Source organism: Vombatus ursinus, unplaced genomic scaffold, assembly GCF_900497805.2.
Source record: "Vombatus ursinus unplaced genomic scaffold, bare-nosed wombat genome assembly UNPS02014772.1, whole genome shotgun sequence".
NCBI classification, from domain to species: domain Eukaryota; kingdom Metazoa; phylum Chordata; class Mammalia; order Diprotodontia; family Vombatidae; genus Vombatus; species Vombatus ursinus.
The window spans coordinates 9,414,298-9,437,852 of NW_020954550.1; the positions used below are offsets into that span (position 1 = coordinate 9,414,298).

Genomic DNA, 23,555 nt, shown 5'->3' on the forward strand with positions numbered 1-23,555 from the left:
AAAAAATTGAAACAACAAAAAGGGCTATCTTAAAGGGGTAATGAAGCTCATCATCACAGCAAAGGCTAGACTACCTGTCAGAGATGCTATAAGAAAGAGCCTTAAGGCCCCTTTGAACTTGACCTTGAGAAAATCACTTTCCTTCTTTAAGACCTCAGTTTTTTCATCTAAAAAGTGAGAGGGTTAAAATGAATACCCTTGAAGGTCCCTACTAGCCTCCAATCTATAAATTTTTTACTCTAAGACTTTATGATTCTAATAGACTACTCTTGTAGCCAATGGTATCAAAAGAACTTGTTATAATTCAATATCTGATATATGTAAATTTGGGAAAATTTTTAGAAATATATTTTAAAACTAAGATTTTCAATATTTTAAAATTCTCATTCCCTTAAAATTAACTTCCCACTAAAATATCACCATTAATAATAATAATAATAATAATAATTATTATTATTATTTTGGTGGTGTTAAATTTAAAATGTTCTTATGAAATAAAGATTTTATTTGAAATCAATTATGTAAATAAAACCATGGGTAATGCTGATAGAATCTAAAAGGTAAAATCTTCCCTGTTCATACCTTAGAGGCATGATGGTGTAATGGAAAGCTCACCAGATTTAATAACATAAGACCTGAGTTCAAGTGCTAGCTCTGTTATTTATTAAATGTGTTCTTATAAACAAGTTACTTAACCTGAGTTTCAGTTTCCTCATCTGTAAAAAGAATCACAATCACATATTTGTAAATGGAAGAGACACCTAATCTAGAAGTGGTCATCCAGTATGTAACTCCCGCATTTTATAAATGAGGAAACCGAGATTCAGAGATGTTAAATGACTTGCCTAAGGTCACAAACGTAGTAATCAGCAGACACCTCGATACAATCTTAGGTTTCCTGACTCCAAATTCAGGACTCATTCCATTGTACAATGATAATAATAATAATGATACTTGCATAACTTAACTCATAAAGTTGTTATAAACTTTTAGAGATAATCAAGTCATTTTATTTTTTTATTTTTAGGCAATTGGGGTTAAGTGACTTGCCCAAGGTCACACAGCTAGTAAGTGTCAAGTGTTTAGTTGGAGGCCGCATTTGAACTCAGGTCTTCCTGACTTCAGGGCCGGTGCTCTATCCACTGCGCCACCTAGCTGTCCCTCAAGTCATTTTTTAAAAAGACATGTATGTAGCTGGTAAAAATTCACAAGATATTTTGAAAACAAATACACACAAAACTTACATCATCATCAGGTCTGAAAGGATTTCCTCTTCCCCCAACACCTCCTGATATGCTAAATCCGAGCTCTGGATCCTTTTCAACTCTTACTCGAATCTGAATTTATGAAAATAAAATGAACTATTATTATTTTGTTTCAAAGAGACTCACAGCAAACTGAATACTTACCATCAAACACACCCTTAACTTCTCAAAATTCCAAATCCAAAATGTCTAAAAATGACAGTATCTACAGATTCTTTTAAATTAAATAAGTAGGTCACTAACAATGTGAAACTAAGGCAGACAATGAATTAAATAATATGCTGTTAATTAGTTAGTGAGTTAATAGCATTGCTGGGATTATAAAGCATGGTTTCTAAATTTGTCTATTGCTTATAGTTCGTGAAAATATGCTAGAAATTAATAGTAGCCCTATTATATTTTTTACATTTAATAGACTTAGATTAAAAGCAATAGACTTGCATTAAATGAGCATTCAGGGTATCAGATAGAGAACACAGAAGTATACATGCACATGGCCATTCTCTATTTATTATGAAATTAATGTGTCATACTCTGTTTATTGCTTTGTGAAATGTCTGCTTAAAGGTCCCTAGGTGATTTTTGAAAAGAAGAGTTCATTTTTTTGGATTTGACTGTGCTTTCAAAGAGTTGGGTGTTTTAAAGTGCTAGAGAAGAATCAACCAAAAAGCCAATAGCATTTTTTTCTGTCCCTGAATTTCCAGTGATACTGATAGCTTACCATCACTCCAGGATCATACACAGAATGACTGAGAATATTTTTAAAAATTTCATTCTCAGGGAGGGTGTAGGGTGTAGAAAACATAATGATATTCTAAAATCTAAAAAACTAAGCTCTAATATCAGTTTTTAAAAAATAGCCTATAATGCTCAATATTCTGCTAATCAGTTGGTATTTAGCAGGTCAAATCACTATTATAAGCAGGACAGAACTTGGGAAAACATTTGCTTTCTAAGACACAGCGATGCCTAAGACTCTAAATTCCTGAGTTAATCAGAAAGTAACAAAGGGAAAATAGGGGAAAACTTATCATCCTGAGAAACCTATGAATTCGTGTACAAAACTTAACACATGAAAACACCTTAGAATCCAGACAAAATTACAGTAACTATGCTCATGAGAATCCTATATGGATTTATTTACAATAACATTAAAAAGTTATCAATGTCTATAATTCGTAGGTGAAATACATTAAAGGCTCATTCTAATACTTGAAAATTTTTTTTAATTGTTCTTACCTCTTGTTTTGCCAGTTCATGGACTTGTCTAGGAGAACATTGGGACTGTATATATGGAGGCTGGTGGGCCACTTTCAGCATCAAGTAATCAATTAGTTGTTCTCTAGAGGGATGCCTTGCCACAGATGCCTGAGGAGGGGGGTGATGGACTTGACTATAATTTGCCTGAGGCCTGGGAGGCTGGCACATCTGTCCATTACTCAAAGGCATCTAAGGAAAACATGGAAGTGTCTTCAAATGACCAATAATAATGTTTTAACACATTCTTGGAATTTCTTCTTAGAATAATGAAAATATTTGTGTTAGGATTACACAAACACAAGATGTCATTTAGTAACACTTTTAGTAAAATTTTTAGCATTAAACTATTAAGAAAAAAAAGCTAAATTATTTTCCCTAGTATCTTAACATAAAAATATCAACCCCTTAGATTAAAACAAGCACTCGATAAATACTTGAGTGACTGCTGATTATAGAAAGGTAAAATTTCTCCCCATATATATGTATGCAACTTCTTTTAGCTTCCTACTAACAATGATTAATGTTATAAAAACAGGTTTGCCTTAGAATCACTGTATTTTCCAATTCAATTAAGTAATATCTTTGAAACACCTATATTTCCCCATCACAGAGAAATCTTTGATTCAGCAACTAGGTAATTTGAATTTGATTTACTTTTCCCAAACATGATTAATCAGCGATTCTAAATTCCTTAAGTCTTAGACAAAATAATCTCAAAGTGCTATACTCTTTAAGCTGGTGAAGCTTTCAGGAGATCATTTTATTTTACAGAATAAGATGGAAAAAAAGAACTACCCTTAACATACAGCAATCCTTACTTTGTGGACTAAATAAATTCTGTACTCAATTTTTAGAAATGATGACTGAAAACTGTCTTTGTAAGAAGTGACACTAACAATTTATATAGGCTAGTGGGAGAAAGTCATAATTTTGAAAATAACATCATCCATATATGCTTTGTTAAATATAACTACCCTTTTCTATAACAGAGGGAAAAAATGGTCTGGGTATTCTTAAAGGTTTAAGGTTTTCTTAATGATCGTGAACAACAGCAATTCCTTCTTCCATATGAAAACAAAGCCAGAAAAAAACAAAAACAAAAACAAAAAATGAAGATAATATAACAAGCCCCTTCCCCTTAAGTGAGCAGAGGCAGACAAAATTTATCATGCAAATCTCATAGTAGCATGCTCCTTAGAAGTGAATTTCCTTCTCATCTACAGGGCAAAAGTTAATTGGGAGGGACTGTGGAGGTTCAGGTACCATGAAAGGATAGCTGTCAATTAATGTAAAGGAAGCCCTTTTTAAAGGTACTTTTTCTATAAAGCTGTATTTATTGTACCATACTTGATCTACACTCAAGATTAGGGTTATAAAAGAAAAACTGGTATTTTTGTAAAAAGGGCATAGAAAGAATAATACCCCTTTCTTGACTCCTACCCTATGAGACAAAACCATACTGACTGGTTCCAATATGCCTACTAAAGATTCAACGTAATTTATCTGTACTGGTACAACTTTGAGTTATCCTATTACCTTTCAGTGGATGACAATTACTTTTTAGCCAAGATTCTTCCTGTAAATATTAGATATTGATCCTATATTTCCTGTTGATACACTATTTTTTGCAAAAAAAACCCAAAAAAACCAACCCTATATATATATATATATATATACACACATGAACTCATTTGATCCTCACTAAATTTCTATAAAGTAGATGATAAAATGATTATTCCTTTATTTTCTTTTTTAAAGATGAAGAAATTTGTGCTCAGAGAAGCTGAAGAGCAAACTCTCAAACCTGGGACTTAAATCTAGGTCCAACAACTACAAATTTTAGGTTCTGTCCACTGTACCACGTAGGGGAGAAGCTGTGTTCACACAGGAAGGGAAAACTAACCCCATAAAAGAAAGCACAGGTAATCATCAAATGAGTGGTCTAGAGAGAGTTACAGGAGCTTACAGGAGGAAAGGATCACTGAAGTGATAAAGGACTGACATAAGTGTAAGATATGCCCAGGGATCCCACTGTCAGTAATGAAAGTGATCATGGAGAATGAGAAGAGCCTATCAGAGTCTTTAGATGGAAACTAGTTTTAGTTCACGGCAATATTCTACAACATGACAAAAGGAACATTTAGAAAATGAACATCTAGAAAAGGAAGCTATGATCACAGACAGCATGGTTTCATCGAGAACAGGCCATGACAAACTAACCTAAAGTTCATTTTCTCTTAACAGGGTCATTATACTGGTAGATGGGGGAATTCAACAGATAGAATTTATCTAAATTTCAGTGTAAGGGAGAGGTCTGGCCAAAGAAGGATTTGTCCTTAAGAGTATGCTCAATATCCTTTGCCTACGGCCAATTCACAAAGGCTTGGTGAATTAGCTTTCAGAAATGAGTGGTGGAGGGCACCTTTCTCTCCTATGTATAGGTATTCTCTGTTTCCTGTTAGCTTACTGTATGAGATGAGAACACTCTCTTTCTGGTGGCAAATGAAGCAACAATTGCTAAGCCCCCCCCCCCCCCCCCCCCCCCGATTTCCCCCCCCCCCCCCCAGCTCCTGCTGCTGGCTGCCTGATCTCCCTACCCAGTGGCCATCTGCCCTGAATGTATAATTATTGATTAGAGAAATGTAAATTAAAACAACTGAGATACCACCTCAGACCTATCAGATTGGCTAAAATGATGTAAAGGGAAATGACAAATGCTGGAGGGGATGTGGGGAAAAATTGGGATACTAAAACACTGGTGGTGGAATTGTGAAATGATCCAACCATTTTGGAGAGCAATTTGGTGTTATGTACAAAATGTTATAAAAGTGTGTATACCTTTTGACTCAGTAATACCACTATTAGGCCTGTTTTCTAAGGTGATCAGGGAAAAAGGAAAAGAACCTACATCTTCTAAAGTATTTATAGTAGCTCTCCCCTTGCAGTGGCAAACAATTGGAAACTGAGGGGATGCTCATCAATTGGGGAATGGCTGAATAAGCTGTGGTATACAATTGTGATGGAATACTATGGTGCTGTCAGAAATGACAAGCAGGTTGGTTTTAGAAAGAAACATTAAGACTTGCATGAAATAATGCAGACTGAAATGAACAAAACCAAAAGAACATTGTATACAGTTAAGAGCAATACTGTCAAAGAGTATCTGTGAATGACCAAGCTATTCTGAGTAATATGATTATTTATGTCAACTATGAAGGGCTTATGAAGGAAAATGCTATCTATCTCCAGACAAAGAACTGATATATGTAAATATGAATTGTATAGTTCCACATGTATATCTAAATAAAATGTTGGCCTTTTCTAATGTAAGGCTAGGAGGGACAGAACTGAGAAATCAAAATGTAACCAAAAAGAAAATAACCAAATAAATTTTTAAATGAAAAATTGAGATATGAAAGAAGATGGATGACAGAATTCAACTATTAACCAAGAATAATGGAGGTTAAGGGGGGAAAAAAGCAGACAGAAAAATACACTTAAACATTTATACTAGGCTGGCTAGGGAACTATTCCCAAAATGAACACTACTAGTTTCACATTAAAATACCCCAGAAATTATTATGTGTGTAGTAGCATTTCAGAAACATTGAATTTTTAAAATTCTTTTGGAACATAGTTAAGGAAAAACAACCAGACCACATACATTCTATGCTCAAGATCCTTCAGTGGTTCCTGAATTATTACCTAGAGAACAAAATGCAAACTCCAAGATCTTTTTACCTTGTATGTAAATCAATTTGTTTATCTTTCTCCCTTACTATGTTGTAAGTTCCTTGGAGGCAAGGACTTGGTCATTTTTCATCCCCAGTGCCTACCAGAGTGCTTTGCAGAGAGCAGGTATTTAATAAATATTTTTTATTGATTGACAAGGAGAAAAAAGAATAAGTGAATGATAAAGGAAGCTGTGTGTTATATCTAAATGCACATGGGTTTTTACAAAATCTCCAATCAAGTTTTACCCTAGAAATACTACCATCTATACCACTAAAAAAAAAATCCAAATCAATCCAGATACTTGAGGTATAATGAGTGAAAACCTCAAATTTACTGTCACTAATTACTAACAGTTTATAAATTAAGGTAACTTAATAATACTGAAATATCTTAAAACCCAGTTTCATAGGATCAGAGATTCATCTACTCTAGCACCTTCATTACAAAGATGAGGGCTGCATCCCAGAGAGATGAAGTGATTTGTTCAAGGTAACAAATCCAGTAAGGGTTAGAGAGCTAAGATTCAAACTCAGGTCTCTTAGGTGTCTTCCATCGTATGTGCAGCCTCAGGAACACGGATCTAATTAGGTATGTAAAACAGGACTCTATTCAAGGGGATTTAGCTACTTTAGGAAAAGCACTAGCAATAATACCCAGGACACAGGCTCCAAAGAGGAAGTTACTTGTGTTATTATCTTAACACCTAAAATCTTTGAAGACACTGGGAAGCAGTACCATAGCAAAATCAAAATCCTACTTTAACTTTTCAATTATGAAAGATATGTTCACTATTTAGAAAATCTCAAATAATTTCAATGTCAGATTCTAGATTATTTTTATGGCTTATGACCTAAAAAGTATAAGCTTACAGATACTATACTGTATATTTCCTGAACACCTACTTTCTTCAAGCTGTCTGGAGGAACATCTTTGTGACTATGTGTAGCAGATGAGTAGTTCTGCTGTCCTGAAAGGAATACATCATCTTGGCACGGATCTCCCGGACTATCGCATGTCTGGGGGTGCTTGAAATGAGGGGGAAAAATAAAAAAAAATTAAACAAATGTGCCTTTAAAATGTTAAAGCAATAAGATGATTCTGAAGAAAAAGTGAGGAAAGGGTAGGTGATTAATTAATAAGGTGGTATGGATCCAAATCAAATACTCAATCACTTCTATACTGATAAAGTTATCACTACACTTCCAAAATTACATGGCAAGGTTTATTCTAACAAAGCATACCTGTACAGTGAACAGGTATATACACATATAGATTAAAACAGATTTCTTTATAATATTATTTTTTGTTTGATTGGTTGGTTGAATGACTGGTTGAAAACAGCTTATATCCTATTAAAGTAAGTAGTCTTATAAACTTTTTTTTTGGGGGTGGGGGGGAGGGTTTCCCACAACAATTTACTATTTAACTATTATCTAAGTATTTCCATACAATACAACAATGACAACAAAACCTGGATGCTAACAGAATTTTAAAAAATTATGACCTAGGTAGTTCTGAAAATAGGTACCTATAAAATATATACATATATATGGTTTTAGATAAGTGAGCAGATTTTGATGTTCTTTCAAGAAAAGTATAAAACCAACTTTGTACAATTCAATATTACTGTTAAAGTTTTAGGAAATTCACTTCACCCTAAAATCTCACAGGTTTACCTAAGGTAAACCCTTAGGTGTTTGGTTTGATTTAGAAACTAAGTACTAGCCAGCCCTGCCCAGTGTGGCTGCTAGTTTAAACTCTGGCATTAATGTTCAAATTGAAGTTTCAACCAGTTTTGACAGTCCTTGTTAACACTGCTTCTCCCTGTCCTGAGACTGTTTTTATAACAAACCTTACTAATTAATTTTAATCAACAGCATAAATTTCAAGTTCAGGTTTGAATTTGTAACTATTTTCTTACCCTTCAAACAGGCAGAGAGATCGTATATTTGTTCACTAAAAGCAAAACAAGAAATTGGGCTCAAAGCCCTAGAGTTAAAAAGTAAGGGAATAAACACAGCTGATGGGAGGTCACTGCTATTAGACACTTAGCCTGTGGTGGCAGAGGTTCAGGAAATCTAAAATAGCAGTTTTAGGATTTTCATTTCCCCCTCAATCTTTTTTCCCATATTTGAAAGTTTTAACTTCAGGTAGACACTTGTGGTCAAGGAAATTAAGAAAGAATGAGTTCTATCCAAGACAGAATGAATCCAGGAACCAAGAGTTACTACTGTGCAGGGTGGACAGAGGAAGCCAACAGGAAGAGAAATGCTAGACCCATCCCAGCACAGGGCCTGAGTAGGTCAGTCCCTTAAAGTGAGATAAAGATGAGATCATAAAGTCTCACTGCAGAATAAATTAAGAAAAGGTCATGTCAGACAGGAGAGAAGTTCTTTCAGAAACTTTTGTTTGCAGACCTCAAATTCTTGCTATGCCACTAGCTGTTTGAAGGTTGATATAGAGAGAACATGAAAATGGACCTTGGTTTATGTGCCTCTGCCCTTCCTCCAACTCAGGACAGCCAAGAATTATGGGGTAGAAATGGTGAGAATAGGCATTGTGATCTTTCCACAGTATGTAAGATTTATCTTAACCAGTCTCATATTTAACCATATTGAGAAACTTCTAAGAATTCATTCACTTATTAAATCTCAAAACCTCTAGGTACTAGGTTGTATTTTAATTAGTTAATTCTTAATTATCTAAGTATGACTCATCATTCTCTTCTTGGATTATATGTGACTTCTACCTTAAATCCTAGACAGGCGTTTCTTCACTGCTAAGTGTAATCCTGGAAAGTACACAGGGAATGAAAACAAATTTTAAAATTAGAAGACAAAGAAATACTGCCAAAATAAAAAAAATTTCCAAGTTAAAAAGAATTTTTAAAGAAACTTTACTACTCTTTGCATATACCATGTGGATAACAGATAGCTGATCATATTACTTCTTCTATAACTGAAATTTAAAGCTAAAGAGTTTAAATAAAGCTTGAAATAAACGTTCAGCACTAAATGTGCTGAGCAGCAGCATAACTGGTAGGACATCAGGATTTCTAACTAAAAGAAGAGAAAGTCACTTTATTAGTGATGAACAGAACACTTTAAACTTCTTTTTCTTCTATGAATAGAAAAGACTGATCTACCGCAGGTACTCACACGAAAAATGTGCCCACCAGAACCTCTTCCGTCTGCAACACTCAAGGCAAGACTGCCTTGGCTGCCGTGCAGATCCCTAGAGCTGCCATAGTGAAAGCTGCTTACTGCAGCAAAATTGGAATTAAAGGACCTAGACAGCATGCTCTGAATAAAGAGGGGACAGATTTAACACAGATTAGTGCAGCATGCAAAAACCACAGGACATGTTATATACACAGACTTATACACAAGTATACTCAATGTCATGCAGAAGTAATACCATGCAAAACAAGTCAACTGTCAATGCCATTGTGACATATAACTTTGGTGCCTATTATAAATTAAGACATACAAAGTACATAGAAATTACATGTAAATAAAATCATTTACATATTTGAACATTAAGGGAGACAATACACGAACAGTGCTTATTGATGTAATAATGATAATTTATTTATTCCCAACATGTCTTTACAAAGAGTTAGGAAGCAGAAACTGAAGGCACTTCTAAAAGGCATTCATCCAGCTATATTTATAGCTATAAACATTTAAATATACACTCCCCATCCCAGGGCACAAAATATATTTTTGAAAGTTACCTGGTCCTTACTTAATTTCAGTTAATTTTTAAAAAATGTTTCTACTCAAGAAAAATATCCTGAGGTGGAAACAAGTTTGACAAACATACTATAATACGATGATTAAAAGGAGATTTTCTGTACTTTGATCATCAAGGCTAAAAGAAATAGAAACCTGATGTATAGGAATAATTTTTCCTTCTACATGAAAGACCATAATGATAAATAGCTTCATCTTTTATAAATCGCACATTATTACCACTTAAAGAATCTGGGGGTCATTTTTTTCTCAAAGGGACAAGAATCGTGTAGAGATAAAAGCTGCTGAAAAAGAATGGATTTATGGGAACGAATTAAACTGTTTCACAATCACAAATGATTTTATCAATGTGAGAAGAGAACTAAAAGTATACTAATACAATGTACATGATTGCTTATTGTTTCTTTCTGATTAAAATTATGGTGTTCAAAAGAAAATTCAAAAGCAAAGAAAGGACGGAGAGCTCTCAACACAATATGCAGTATTTATTATATAGGCTTTCTTGAAATGGAAATTTATTGTTGTATATTTTGAATTCTCTCTCACTTTCTGCTGTGCACACAATAATGATTTTTTTTTCTTTTCTTATTTTGTATTATTTTAGTTTAAAATAAAATTTACAAAGAAAAAATAAAGTAAAGCAAAATTAAGGTGTTAAATAAGCTGTTACAGTTGCTTATTTAACTGGCCTTTCATATAGATTTGTCTAGAAGTGAAAAGAATGCTAAAGTAGGGTCAGCTAGGTGGTGCAGTGGATAGAGCACTGGTGCTGGAGTCAGGAGGACCTGAGTTCAAATGTGACCTCAGACACTCGAAGTTTACTAGCTGTGTGACCCTGGGCAAGTCACTTAACTCCACTGCCTAGCCAACAAATAAAATAAAATAAAATAAAATAAAATTTTAAAAAATGCTAAAATGCTGTCTTACTGGGCTTGGTTACCAAAGAGGGGGCAGCCAGATTTGCGGCATATTTAATATACACAAATATCACTTCAAGAATGTACAAAGTTAGTATGTAGGAACTTCCCAATTTAAGGGGGGTATGCAACTTCTAGCATATTTTAATATCAAATTCAAGTACTATGAAAAATTAATCTTGACATTCCTGTCTTAGATTTTAGAAAAAAAATTAGGTAAATTACCATTTGGCTTTAAAGAATAAATTAAAATATTTACATGAAAGACTAGCTCTATTTTATTCTCAGTTACTTGTCTGTCACTCTAATATTAAACCCCCAGGATAAATAATTATTTTTGTTTTGAGGAAGCAAAAAAAAAAAAAAAAAATACAAAGTTTTAACAGTAACAACTTCTCTTATTCATCTAAGCCAAGAAATATCATTCTGATCAATATAGTCAACCACGGAACCAGTATATGGTTTAGAAGGGTTGTAAGGGCAGTTTATGCTACCAAAAAACCAAAAAAGTATTATTAAAAGTACTATTATGTTACTGTGCATATTTTAAACCTTCAAAATATTATATTTAAATTTGAGAGAACTTTTGGGCCAATCAAAAGGGTGTTTAAAGTTTTCCAAATTCTATTTATTAGCAGCCAAGAGGTCTTTTGAGAAATAAAATGTGCCAATATTATATGTACATTATTAAGCATATTCCAATATGCTACAAATGTGTTGCTGATTGAAATCACTCTTTTTAAAACAGCTGGCAGGGTAGGGGTGAAATTAATCTCAGGCACATACTCTACATCATTTTGAGGACAGAACTTTAAAAACTGTAATACAAAAACCAAACTTTTTTTAAAGTAAAAAAAAAATCACTACACTTAACATTTCTCTTTTATCTAAAGCTCCTTTCTCTTCTCTCTATACACTTACTTTCATGCAGACTTTATCTAATCATATGTATTCAACTGATATTTCTAGGTCTAACATCTATACTTGCACATGTACTCCAATTCTTTATTTCCAACTGGGCAAGTGATGTTCCACCAACACTTTAAACAACATATCTCCACAGTAACTTCATTGTCCCTCCTCCTGTTCTCTTCCTAATTTATATCTGAAGTGATAACAGTATCAACCCAATACTAGGCTGGAACATTTGGAATCATTCCTTCTTTTGCCCTTTAATCTCTATAACCAAGTATCACCTCACTATTGTTTATATGGTTGTTTCCTAACTGATCTTTCAGAGTTTAGTCTTCCTATACACTAATCCAATTCCTACTGATTGCCGGATAAATATTTCAAAAACACCATGTCATTCTTTACTCAAAAACCTATTACAGCTTTCCCCTGCCCATCATATGAGTACCAAAGAGCCTGTTATCTGATCCTATCCCAACCTATCAACATTATGACTGAGTCATAATTATGAATTGCTGTTAATCCTAAAGCACATGCCAGCTTTTCTTGAAAGCATATGCCTTCACATTCCTCTCACTCCACAAAGCCTCTGGCTTCAGCCATGCTTGTCACTTTTGTACATAAAATGCTCCCCTGGCCTGGAATTCTCTTTTTTTTCTCCATCTACACACATCTACTTATTCTTACAGGCCCTGTTCAAGTTCAGTCTCCTGAATGAAATAAGCCTATCTCCAAGTACTCTATCCTACCTGCAATCATTCCCTTCTCTGGACATTTAGTGTCTATGTTCCCATCACTTTTAGTACTTGATCTTAATTGGCCATTAATGCAAATCAAATAACTAAGAGATAAAACAATAAATCTGCTTCTTAAAAATTCTCACCTTTTGACTCATATTCTTTTGAATCAATTTACAAATACAAATTTAAAGTGACAGCAATGCCTAGACTAACAGATAAACAAGCATTTTGCTAAATGTTAGATGTTAAATTTTGACAGTGAAAAGTTTATTTGTGTAGGACCTAAGTTTAAATCCAGCCTCAGACACTTGACACTTAGTAGCTGTGTGACCCTGGGCAAGTCACTTAACCCCAATTGCCTCACGAAAAAAAGCAAAAAGAAAAAGAAAAAAAGAAAATGGCTATCCATATCTATCTACACACATACACACTGTCTAAAATACTTGATCACGGGTGTTTTTGTTTTCCTGAACTGAGCTTATCAATTATAAAAGGCTCAACATTTTAAACTATTCTTTTTACAAAATCTACATACTTTTACAATCCTTTTAACTCTAGTCACTTTCTAGCAGCAACAAAGAAGAAAGGGACTTTGGGCTTATATTAACAGAACTAATATTAACTGATTGCTGAGACTAAGTGTCCCCTTGAATTACATGCTGCCAGCTTTCACAAGCTAGGAAGGCAATAGAAAGACAAACTCTCTCCTTGCAGTCTACCATGTGCACATTCAGTCTTTCTCTTCTCCAAGTTTCTAAATCTTAACTCCAAGTCATCAATATTTACCAGCAGGATGTGTGGACAATTCTAATCACATCTTGTCTGGACACTTGAAATAGACTCAGTTTTGGTCTCTTTGCTTCAAGTCTCTCCCCAGTGTAATCCATACTCCACACAGCTACCAAAGTGATTTTCCTAAAAAAGAGGTCTGATCATGTCAAACAATCCCTCAAATATGAACTCACCTATCTGGCATTTAAACCTGGCCGGTTCTACTCTTCCAGTCTCACACAATGCTACATCCTCCACCTCTATGCTGCTGAAAGTGGTTGTCCCCCATGCCTGAATGCCTTCTTTCCTTACCTCTGCCTCTTCGAATCCCTGTTTTCCTTCACTTAACTCAAGAAGCCTTTAATGGTCCCCCTATAGCAACAGTGCTCCCTCCTCAAATTTTATATTCATTCTAAAGCTATGCATGGGTATCTGTTGCCTTTTTCCATTACAATGAGTTTCTTGAGTGCTTAAAGCCACCGTGACTTGCACATACTAAGCACTTAATAAATGCTTACTGAATGACTGATCTTGAACCCTCTATATAGTCTATGATAAATTTTAGAACTTCACAAACATGTCATTAGAATAAAAAATGTAGAAAAACACTGCCAATAAAGAGTAACAGGATTGCTGTTGGCATCTTATTTACTAAAACCCGACAGAATTCAAGCAAATTCCGGACAGAAGATGTTTGCTTTTGCCTTAGTATCTCCAATGCCTGATACATAGTTGGTGATTAATAAATGCTTGCAGGCTGATTTACTTCCAAGAACATTTTTCTTTGACCAAAGAGTAGTGTTAACATCAGCTAAGCAAGATGGAAACTTAAATGGGCCCCAAAAGGAAAACATCAGCATTTATGGACTTCCTATTTATAAACATGAAGTTTTAAAAAATCTTTTAGAATTTAGTCTCTTCACCAAGAGAAAGCACGGGCTTCATCTATAACACATAAGGTAAATAATGTGTACGTTGACCTTACACGAAAAAAGTTTACTACTCCTTAAGTGACCTAAATAAGATTTTGAGTAGTCTCCATGAAAATGAACTGGTATTGCTTCTTATCCCATTACAAAGAACAAAAGCAGAAGTCTTACAGATACAGTTAGTACTTAACATATATATTTGCTGAATTTGCTGAAGAAGCATTGGGCCAAAAGAAATGTTGAGGGGAAAAAACCCTGTGCATTCTTCAAATAATCTGATTATGGAATTATGGTTTTTTTTCTTGCCACAATACATATTCTAATGAATATTTCATATACTGATGGACCCAACTTAAGTCTACAAATGTAATGTCAAGTTCTAATTGAGGCTGAACTGCATGTGATGATGTGTAATCTAAATTCATTTAGTAAACACTGTAAAAATGGAAAGCACATCTAACTTCTAATCCATTTATACTTCTTGGCCTATTTTAGGAAAATTACTTATCAGACTAATAGAACTAAAAGCAACACTACACATTACATAAATACTTTCCAAACACTGATTCACAAGTAAATATAGACTAGGAAATGCTGTTACTACCACCTGAATGTTCATATGTCATTATGTGTGTATTAGGTTCACCACATTAAAATATATAAAAATCATTTAAAATGACTGTTCAAGAAGCTGCCAATTATTTACAGATAAACTCAGTACACAAATGTTGTGAGTTTATACATGTACTTCCTTTGAGCTTTTCACAATGTTCCCTGGAAAAAAGGCTAGATAAGTAACTAACTTACGTTAGTCCCACTCCCTCTATCTCACTCCCAGGGAACTGATGCTACCATGCTAGAGGGACAACAGTGGCCTTCTAATGCTGGGGGTGAGGGTGGTGATACAGCTTTTAGGATCGTAGCTGTGGATCCCCACAGTCTCATAGGTTAGCAGCAGCAGCACAATGGAATATATGGAAATGACATAAAATACAGTTTATGACAATTGTATTGTACTATTTCTCTACTTCCTCTATAGTTCTCCTTTGATGCTTCACTGTGACATGAAAGTGGTCCTCAATTCTTAAAGGTTGTAATAGCACAATTATAACAGGGGCACAGCTAGGTGGTGGAATAGATAGAGGTCTAGGCCTGGAGTTCAGAAGACATGAGTTCAAATCTGGCCTCAGACACTAACTAGCTGTGTGACCTTGGGCAAGTCACTTCACCCTGTTTGCCTCGGTTTCCTCATCTGTAAAATGAGCTGGAGAAGGAAATGGCAAATCACTCTAGTATCTTTGCCAAGAAAACCCCAAATGGGGTCACAGAGAGTTGGATATGACAAACAACTCAACAACATTACAGCACAGTATATACTCTGGCAAATCCTACTAAGCTAGAAATCCTTCAGATACAAATCTGGTGGTACATTGTATGTTTGTTGTCTAAACATTGGCCTAAGTAAGTGCAGAAAGGTCCATCACACTTTTCCTCCATAACAATTTTGAAATAATAGCAATTAAGTCAATTAAGGAATTATGATCTATATCAGTAGTATAATCACGCAAACAAAATCACAGATCTTCAAAGTATTTAGGTACTCTTCTGAATTGTTTCATGTGTATAAATCTTATCTTTTGGACAAGATAGGAAAGGTCCTTGAGGTCGGGAACTTAGTACTATACTTCTTCTGTTCACCTCACAGTACTCAACTTACATTCTAAAGAGGGAGACAATAGGTAAATATTTAAGATATATAGAGAATATATAGGAGCAATCAAAGTATATAATACACTTACTACGTTATTTTCAAAGCTGTCCTGCTTAGCTGGGTTTTTGACTTACCTTCATTTTGTCCTTTCCTCTGTGATTCTGAAATGCTTTGATGAACTACTTTTTCTTTTTTTAAATTTTGGTAACCCCTCACTCCTTTCAAACAGTCCCCTCCCCCTAATCCTTAAAACTTTAACCCTTACTCTCACTCTGCCAAGGCTGGTCATACTTTAAACTTCACTCAGATTTCTATTATCAGAATCCTAAACTCAGAACTTTCTCTCTGACCATAATCTCTTCTCCTTTCCCCACTCCATCTCTCCATGCGTTCTTCAGTTTTGTGACTGCTGGTGCTCTTTTCATTCCTCCCTTTTTCCTCAGTTCATTAATGATGTGATGGTTTCACTTCCTTCTCATCAACAACATCATGACCCGATGATGAACCATTTCAACAATGATCAAACTTCCACCTTGGAATCATAAACCTCTAACCTTCGACCACTGTCACTCTGTTTTCAACCCTACACAGCCCACACTCATCTGCACTGTTATTCTTGACCTGCCTATCAATGCTGGAGGATGTCATGAAACCATGTTGATTAGGTCAACTACAGAATTTATTCTTTCCTCTCTTCTGGATCCTCATAGCGTCATCTCTTAAAGTTTCACAATTGCATCCCTCACAGTTACTCCAAATTCTCTCTATTTTACTCAAATCTACAAACCAATCTGTCAGCATGAGTTTGCCTCTTATTTGATTGAAAAGAATTTTACATAAAAAAATTATTGACTTTTTTCTTTTTCTCTCCTATTGAGGCAAGTGAGGTGGTCCTCTTCCTTGTCAAAGCTAATCCATGCCCTTGATTCCATCCATAATCAAATGTCTCATCTAGGATCATATTCCTTTAGTCATCCTCCCTCTCTCCTCTTTTTTCATCTTCAGTCTCTCTACTGGCTCCTTCCCTTCTTATCTATCCTTTAAAAAAAAAGCCTCCACTCCACACTTCATTATGTATCTTCAAGTTTTCATTTTTTCTCTTTCATCCCCCTTCACTGACAAACCCCAATCATCCCTCAGCATCTTGCAATTATGCTTTTTTTCTCTACCTCTAATGAAACTGCTCCAAGAATGGCCTTCTTATCATCAAATATGACAGCCTCTCTTCTGATCACTCCCTCTGCTTGACCTATCCTTTCCAGAATTCCAAGTTTCTCAGCTGACAACTTTTCTTTCTCTTGTTTTGTAAATGTGAGCATTGTCCCCGTCCTTCCCCCCAAATCTGTCCTTTCTCATTTCTCTAAATTCTTATACTTAGAAACCAATTCAACCACAGCTTTAATGATCACATCTATTCAGATGATTACTCAATCTAAATCTCCAGCCCTTCGTTGAATATTTTGCTGTCACCTCAAACTCAATATATACAAAACTGAAATCATCTTGCCTCTTTACCTCTATCCATCTCTTGACCTGACTTTTTCATGGACAGTTTTTGACTCTTTCCTTTCCCTCAACCCCCATATCCGTTTTGTAGCTAAGTCCCTTCATTTTTACCTTTACAATATCTTTTGCTTCTTCTTTTCCTTCCTTCACTTTCCTCCTCTCCTTTTTACTTCCCATTGCAGCCACTCTAGTTCAGGTCCTCATTACCTCAGGTCCTCATTACCTCTTACCTTAAGTATTGTAATAAGCCTCTTAATTAATCTCCTTCCCTCTGGTTTTTTAATCTTTCCAACTTATTCTACATACAACTGACAGGGTAATTTTTCTAATGTGCAAATCTCACCACATCCCTTCTCTCTTCAAAAACCTTCAAAAAATTTGGCTCCAAACTATCTTTCCAAGTCGATCACATCGTCCATATTCTACGTCCCAGTCAAACTTGACTGCACGCTATGCCCTGATCTCACCCTGCCCCTTCTTGACTCTGTGCCTGTGTTCAAGTCGTTGCTCATTCTTTGCACATCTTTCCTCTTGAAATGCTTCCTAATCTAATTGATTTCTCTCTGGATGTTCTCATTATGCCTGGAATCCCTCCTATGCTCTTTAACATTGTATAATCTGTATAACAGTTATTCATGTATATGTCTCTTCTACGCTACTGGACTACAAGCTCTAAGAGGACAGGTATTGTCCTTTATTTCAACTCTGAATAACTAAAGGAATGTAACTGAGTAATTAATAAATGTTTCTTAAGCTAGAGGCACCAAGTGTGGTAGGTGCTATGTGAAGAACAGCCCTCTGAGAAGAGATAGGATCAATGCCGCCAAGGTTTCACTTTTCAACTGCCATATGCTTAGTTAGTGATAAGCCACTTCCACAATGCCCTCTCCTTTCCCATTAAGTGTACATCAACAATGCCACCTCCCCTTGATTTTCTATTACTTCCATTCTGTTAATGGTCAACCCTACATAATCCTCCCCAACTTGCCCTGTTACTCATAAGTGCCTGGGCAATGCTGGAGGATGTCAAGATAACATGCTAACCAGGCTGAATACAAATGTATTGCTTCTAACCCTAATTGGACTAGCACTGCTTCATCTTATAGATTCCTTACCTCACTCAGCACAGTTGCTACTCCAGATCTCTTCTCTTACTACTTGAATTTCCTAACTCTTATCACCTAAAGAAGTCTCTGTCTTGATGAAACTCACATTTATGGGATGTACTCTTGTCAAAAATGGAAAGAGGGAGGGTGCAGTTTGATTTTTCTACTGAAGTGGTAATATATTTTTGAATGAGGAAAAGTACATAAAAATGTTAAATACTTTTATTAGCAGAAAATCCTTAGTTCTCTCTCTTTTCAGAGTACGGAAAAGAAACAAGGTTTCGATGGAGGCTGAAAAGCTTTAAAGACATCCCTGTGCCTAACTCAAATAACCTGCAAAATGTGTATTAACTACTTTTGGCTAAAAGAGAAAGAAACTGGCTCATATTCAAAGATCAAAGATGCTTTGAAACTGAGTTAACCCCAAAGCTAAGGCCTTCCTAATGTGAAATTTTTGTTTTTAAGATTAGGCTTAAGCTAGTAAAGGAAAAACTAACAATTAGTGAGAAATATATTCAATAGTACTATAGGCTTTTATAAAGTTTAGCTAAAACATAATTCTAAACATGATTGGTTAAGGTTACTTAGACATTCAGATGCTTTCATAGTTTTATTTTTGATGGGTTAGCTATAGAAAATAAGCAGCTTTAAATCAGTAGGTATTTGAATCATTATAGGAAAAGTATATGATATCCTGCACTTTGGATTTTGTAATTGAAGCATTCCCTCCATGTGATGGCAGCCCAGCAGAGTTGCATTTCTAGGGTTGTTTTCTAGGAAGTGAATAAATGTCTTTTAAAGACTGAACTCACAAATTCATAGATATAATGTCCACAAACATCCTATTGGCCATAAATTTAAGTGAAATAAAAAAAGCTAGGATTACGATCTAATGAATAAGTCCCTGCAAGTTTTTAATAGGCACAAAACCACTGAGGTGTCAGCAAGAGGATTAGTTTGTATAACATGAAACAACATAAAAACAATTACAAAAGCTATCTGTATTTGCAATAATATTTTTGTTTTGTTAAATGATATTTATGACTTTAAGCAGTAAAATCTTACATAATTTTATGTGATATATTGATCAAGTCCTTTTATATTCATTTTGAAGGAAAAATAGTAGGCAAATGTTAATGCAAAACAAAAAATTCACAACTCCCTGACCCTTCAGCATGTGGTAAGAATATGAGGGATGAAAGGCCTAGGAAGGAAAACTTGTTCTGGAGCTACCTTAACAGATGTAACTCACATGAATGTGCCTTAATGGTCAAATGAATCAGCTGAAATCCTACTCTGATGGAATCATAGAATTTAAAAGCTGAAGTAATCTCTGGGATCAATCCACACACAAAAGGAATCCCCAATGTTATATCTCAATCCAGAATAAAAAAGTTTAGCTACAGTTTTACTTTGTCTTACATAAATACACACATGTGCACACAGTGCAAAATCAGTCTGATCAGGAGAAAACAAAAAATAAATTCATGAAGAAAATGAGCAATTAAGTTACCTTTTCTAGTTTTTTAGCCTCAATGTGTCGCAGTACTTGTTCTCTCCAATCATGAGGGACTTTACTTTTTCCTGGAGGTTCTAACAAAGAATGCTCAGAACTGACTCGTGGATTTGGTCTTTTTGAAGGACTAGTCCGTGAATAATTAAAATCACTAACTGACATAGTTCTTTCTGGTATTTCATTAACAGAGGGTCGAGCACTCTGAGGCCGAGGTACATTTGGACCATCTATACTATAGGCTCTTGCAGAAAGGGGTCTCTGTGATCCTGACATCATCAGTGGAGCTCTTCCCACCGAATGCAATTCTCGATATGTTAAATAATCTCCTTCAGGAACCTGGGGTCTCCGAGTGGGACCTGGGTCACCAAGATTTACAGAGGCTGTAGAGGAGATGCTACTTTGTCTCTGAAGTGTATTTCGGCTTGCTCCAGGAACAAGTCTATCATTTGGTGGGACTGCCCACATCTCCATGTGCCTTGCTGGTCCCATCCTTTGATGTAAGTTGTACGAAGCATTAGCTCGAACATTGTTATGGTTCGAGAAATTCATATTTGCAGAATGTTTAGCATAATTAGGGTTTTCTGTGCTTTCTGATCTAAGAAGACGTGGAGGAGGTAAATTGCCTTGATCAACTTGGGCATTCTGTTTGGAGTGCCACAAAGTATCCTTGACTGCAGCATTGCTACTGTACTGGACGTTATATTGTGGGGGACCATACATTTGAGGTGCAAACTGCGTACCAGATGTTCCAGAACTCCTTCCTATATTAATATCTTCTGGGTTGTGATTTGAATCAAACTTGTATATGGCTTTTGTACATGACATTAAGTCAGAAGATGAGGAGGAGCCAGGAAACACTTGCAAAGGCTGATCATAGAGAAGTGTAGCCGACTTACTCCGGACTATGTTTTTTCCATCAATGACAGACGAGACTGCTTTAACTGTTGAATTTGGCTGCTGTGGACAATTATCACTCAAAATTTCATATATTTTTAGTCCTCCAGTCTCCATATTTGTTATACTATGAGATTTTATAACAGCTCCTACTGGTCCACTTCGTTGGGGGGACAAATCTTCAATACTTTTGGAAACACACATATCCACAGAAGGCTCAGAATCAAGGGCAGGGTCCTTTAGTTGTTCAGTCCTCTGAGGAGACTCTGTAAGGTCTACAGAATGTCCATTAAGCTTATTTATAGCATCTAAATTTGGATACTTATTTCCATTTTCCAAGCGCTCAGTTTCCTCTTTAGCATTATTAATTAAAAGGCCTTTTCCTGATCCTAGTTCTTGAGTTATCTTTGATCTTTCCATGGTATCTGACTGAAATATATTATTAATTGTGCGTTTATTAAGATTTCTGTTGATTTGGTCTAATTTTTGAGAATCTTCAGTAGTGGTTTTTAGATCAACATCCTTCTCTAATAGAGACAATCTTTCTTCAATGTTCAATTCATATTCGGTCAAATTGAAAATTTTTTTCTCATGGACTTTGCATTTTTCTTCTGTTGAGCTGCTTAAATCACTACCATTTTGCAAAAGGTTATTAAAATTTTCATCTTCTTGCCTAAAACAAAGAACGATTCTTTGAAATGACAAAACACAGCTTTTATAAATGTTAGCAATGAAGATCTAATTAGTCATTTCTTTAGTTTTTAAAAATCAAAAGTATAGAGGCAGATTAAAGCAATAGTATAAATCTAAGAGCTATTATCAATAAGATTAAAATTAAAAATAATAAAATCCTATGTATTATATTAATTACCACCAAGAAAACCAATATGGAGAAAAATCTAATATTCCTCAAATCTAATTTTTGCTAATAACCTCAAGCATCTGTCACATAAATCTGTGTGAAATGAGAAACAAAAAGGACTTAATTTCCTCTGTTTTTACTGCACTGGTGAATAAACTGAAGTCATGAAATGCTATAAAATGAGACAGTTTAAAGTGGAGAGAAAAGGGGCAAATGCCTTCATGAGGTTAAGAGACTGCCATCTCTTACATCTATCCTTAAACCATTCACGTCAAATAGTTTTTAATTATGCCAATATTCAGATGATGAAATTAGCAACTAACAGCCAAAATAATTTTCCAAAGACCTATAATAGAGAATAGAAGTGAACTTAAGTCTTTTAATTCCCTATTACTAGGCTGTACTTAACTGCCCAAAAATGTTGCTACAAAATTATACAAGATATATGCTTATACAATCAAACAAATAAAACACCTGTACAGCCTTAACAAGAATATTCAAATTACTGATCTCCAAATCATTCTTTGGTAGCAAATCTTCCCCTTAGGCAGCACAGAATAAAATAAATATCCTTTACTAATAAGCCACCAAGGAACTGGCACCACAAAAATATAGTAGTAAGCTCTCTTACTTAGTTTTTACTTCATTATATGAATGACATGATTCATAGAAAAGTATAAATATTTGCATATCAAACAATAAATTTAACAATTGAATTCATGTCAGTCACATTGTCACTGACTCAAAATTGCTATTTTGTGGCAAATAAAATGAACAATTTCAATTCCTGCTTAAATAACATTGCAGGAGGAGAGTCCATATGTGCAATGTGTACAGATATGCTTCCCCCTAGGTAAAGTTTGTAACCGGGGATCCACAGACAAAAGGGGCTGTGGATGGGTTTTGGGGGACTCTATCCCTTATGGATAGGAAAATATTACATCTTTATTTTCATGAACTGCTTATGTCTCATTTAAAACTATTCAAATCAAAGGAATCAAAATAGTTTTCCTTCAAAATGCCTGAAAAAAGAAGAATATAATTTAGTAGTAAAATACTATGTAATATTAACTCAATGTGAACTTTTAGTTTAAAAGTTACCAGGCTTTGGTGTTTAAATTAAACAGCCATTTCTTCCTTGCTTCAGAGTGTTTAATTGGCACCTTAATTAACATGGCTTTAAAATTATTATCATTTATTTATTGTTACTAGGTCAAATTTATCTAATTTTCTCTGTGCTTTAGTTTGTTTTTATAAAGTCACATTTAATAAACACCAACATAAAGGAACTATTAATCACATATTAATCACTCTTTCAAGGAGGAGTTTGACTAACACATTTCCCCCCCTAATTATATTGATTACAAAGCTCAACAAGCAATGATGGCCAATCATGATGTGAATTTGATTTAGTAATCTATGATACTTCCCTTTCCCACAAATCCTTTTAAATTTGAAAATTAAAAAAAAATTTTTTGGGTCAGAATTTGCCAGATTGGCTATTAATAGCACACCAGGCTGATACACTGACTAACTATTCAACTTTCTGTTTCATTTTGGCTATCTATGCCTAGTTTAATAAGAGCAATGTGTCATAGGCCAAAAATCTGTTTTTAGTCTTTAGTCACATAAAAGGCACTAAGAAGACTAAAAATTTGTATGTATAGTTAGTGATA

The 23,555-nt window shown here is 34.8% G+C and overlaps 1 protein-coding gene across 5 annotated transcripts in view; it reads right to left on the reverse strand.

Annotated features, from left to right (window-relative positions):
* ERBIN (erbb2 interacting protein) overlaps positions 1 to 23,555 on the reverse strand; it is a 189,278-nt gene that overhangs the window by 8,253 nt on the left and 157,470 nt on the right. Inside the window, exons 22-26 of one of the 5 annotated variants that reach the window (XM_027863528.1) lie at positions 20,121 to 21,690; positions 9,419 to 9,562; positions 7,163 to 7,285; positions 2,505 to 2,714; positions 1,245 to 1,337 (exon numbers count right to left, since the gene is read on the reverse strand). In XM_027863528.1, coding sequence (XP_027719329.1) covers positions 1,245 to 1,337; positions 2,505 to 2,714; positions 7,163 to 7,285; positions 9,419 to 9,562; positions 20,121 to 21,690 — 2,140 coding nt within the window. The remainder of the gene's footprint in view (positions 1 to 1,244; positions 1,338 to 2,504; positions 2,715 to 7,162; positions 7,286 to 9,418; positions 9,563 to 20,120; positions 21,691 to 23,555) is intronic. The other 4 variants (XM_027863529.1, XM_027863530.1, XM_027863531.1 and 1 more) reach the window with 4 other exon arrangements.